General features: G+C 43.2%; 1 protein-coding gene across 1 annotated transcript; it reads right to left on the bottom strand.

Moving 5' to 3' along the window:
• Positions 1 to 1,404, bottom strand: LOC121385889 (BTB/POZ domain-containing protein 6-like). The gene is made up of 2 exons (XM_041516680.1): positions 1,232 to 1,404; positions 1 to 760 (listed from the first exon to the last, which is right to left on the bottom strand). Exons 1-2 carry the CDS (start codon positions 1,402 to 1,404, stop codon positions 1 to 3), a joined length of 933 nt encoding a protein of 310 aa, XP_041372614.1.
• Between the last annotated feature and the right edge of the window lie 94 nt (positions 1,405 to 1,498).

Below are 1,498 nucleotides of genomic sequence, written 5' to 3'. Positions count from 1 at the left end.
TTAGTTTGATATGATACGTCTGTGACGTGTTGTCTTTCGCACCGTGTAACTGGAATCCTGTAAGTGATGCATCTGTATTGGTGTAAAACATGATTCCGTCATCGGATGTCCTGAGCATCCCCAACCAAGACTCAAAGACTTGTCAAAACGAGTTATAATCCTTTGTTTTCTGTCGCATGCAGTGGCTGACTTGTTCCTCTGTTTCGAGTTGAAAGGTGACACATCTTTGTCTGGTTTCATCAAATGCTTCATAATCGTATTCTCTTCTAACGCTGTCAGCAGTTCTGTCGGCGAAACACTGTCTACAAAATATGTTTGAGATAGCAATGGATACCGCACGTGCAGCAAGGCATTTCCAAGAGCGTCTCGTCTGTTCTGAGGAGTTACCTCCCTTCCCTGACTCCTGCACGCGCTCTCACTCCACGACAGAAGAGATTCAAACACCGTCTCCTCCGTCACTATCAGATGGTCCGACTGTATGACGTCACTCAAACAGCCCCGACACAGGTGAACAACATTACGTGACATCAAAGAGGCGTTCCCGTTGTTTCTAATACAGCTCAGAGCTTTTTCTTTGAGGTCTTCTTCCTCGTAGATATGAGCCTGTTCCAAGATAAAACACGCATTATTTGATGTGATCGACGTCTCTAAATATGTCAGACATTTCTCATCTAGCGTGCTGACGTCATACTTCTTCGATACATATAACAAGCCAATGACATTGCTACCATCCGTGGTGACGTCATTGGTGTACGGGAACCTGAAGAATAAAAATTGTATTTGATTTGATGTAGACAACTAACATACCAGCATACCATATTTGAAAAAACAACAAAGCAAACTGTGTGTGCGTGTGTGTGTGTGTGTGTGTGTGTGTGTGTGTGTGTGTGTGTGTGTGTGTCAGAGAGAGAGACGGACAGCGAGAGAAACACACACACACACACACACACACACACAGAGAGAGAGAGAGAGAGAGAGAGAGAGAGAGAGAGAGAGAGAGAGAGAGAGAGAGAGAGACGCACAGAGAGAGTGTGTGTGTGTGTGGTATACATGTACGTTCCCACATTCAAAACGACTTTTTATAGTATTATTAATATTGCTATTAAATATCATACTATTTAGTTTGTGTTTGGTTTTATTTATATATAGTGCACCAACCGATCAATGTTCTATTGTAATGCATCATTCGCACTAATGTATGTATTCTTATGTAATTGGATATGGTTCTTACGTCAAGAACTTCTCAAAGATATCAGGATCTACTTCTGGGATCACAATGCTGCCCTGCTCCGCCATGGGTCCAGTCAACATCGCCTCAAAGACGCGGCTACGTAAACTCAGAATCAGTTCGTGAGCCTCGATGGACTTCTTGTGTTCACCCACTTTGAATTTGACGTCACACATAATCTTGTGGTCACGTGCGTACACTAGACTTTGAGAGAGAGATTTTCCTCTCTGCCAGTTATCAATAAACTCCGACTCAGTCTGACGAGCTCAT

Source organism: Gigantopelta aegis, chromosome 12 (genome assembly GCF_016097555.1).
Source record: "Gigantopelta aegis isolate Gae_Host chromosome 12, Gae_host_genome, whole genome shotgun sequence".
In the NCBI taxonomy this organism is placed as follows: domain Eukaryota; kingdom Metazoa; phylum Mollusca; class Gastropoda; order Neomphalida; family Peltospiridae; genus Gigantopelta; species Gigantopelta aegis.
This window is presented reverse-complemented; position numbering and strand designations above follow the sequence as displayed.

What these genes read in the sequence shown, in the direction of transcription:
- LOC121385889 (XM_041516680.1), bottom strand. Translation starts at nt 1,404, where the DNA reads ATGTGTGACGTCAAATTCAAAGTGGGTGAACACAAGAAGTCCATCGAG. An exon ending in ATCTTTGAGAAGTTCTTGAC is followed by an intron (nt 761 to 1,231) that starts GTAAGAACCATA and finishes TTTATTCTTCAG; the next exon opens with GTTCCCGTACACCAATGACG.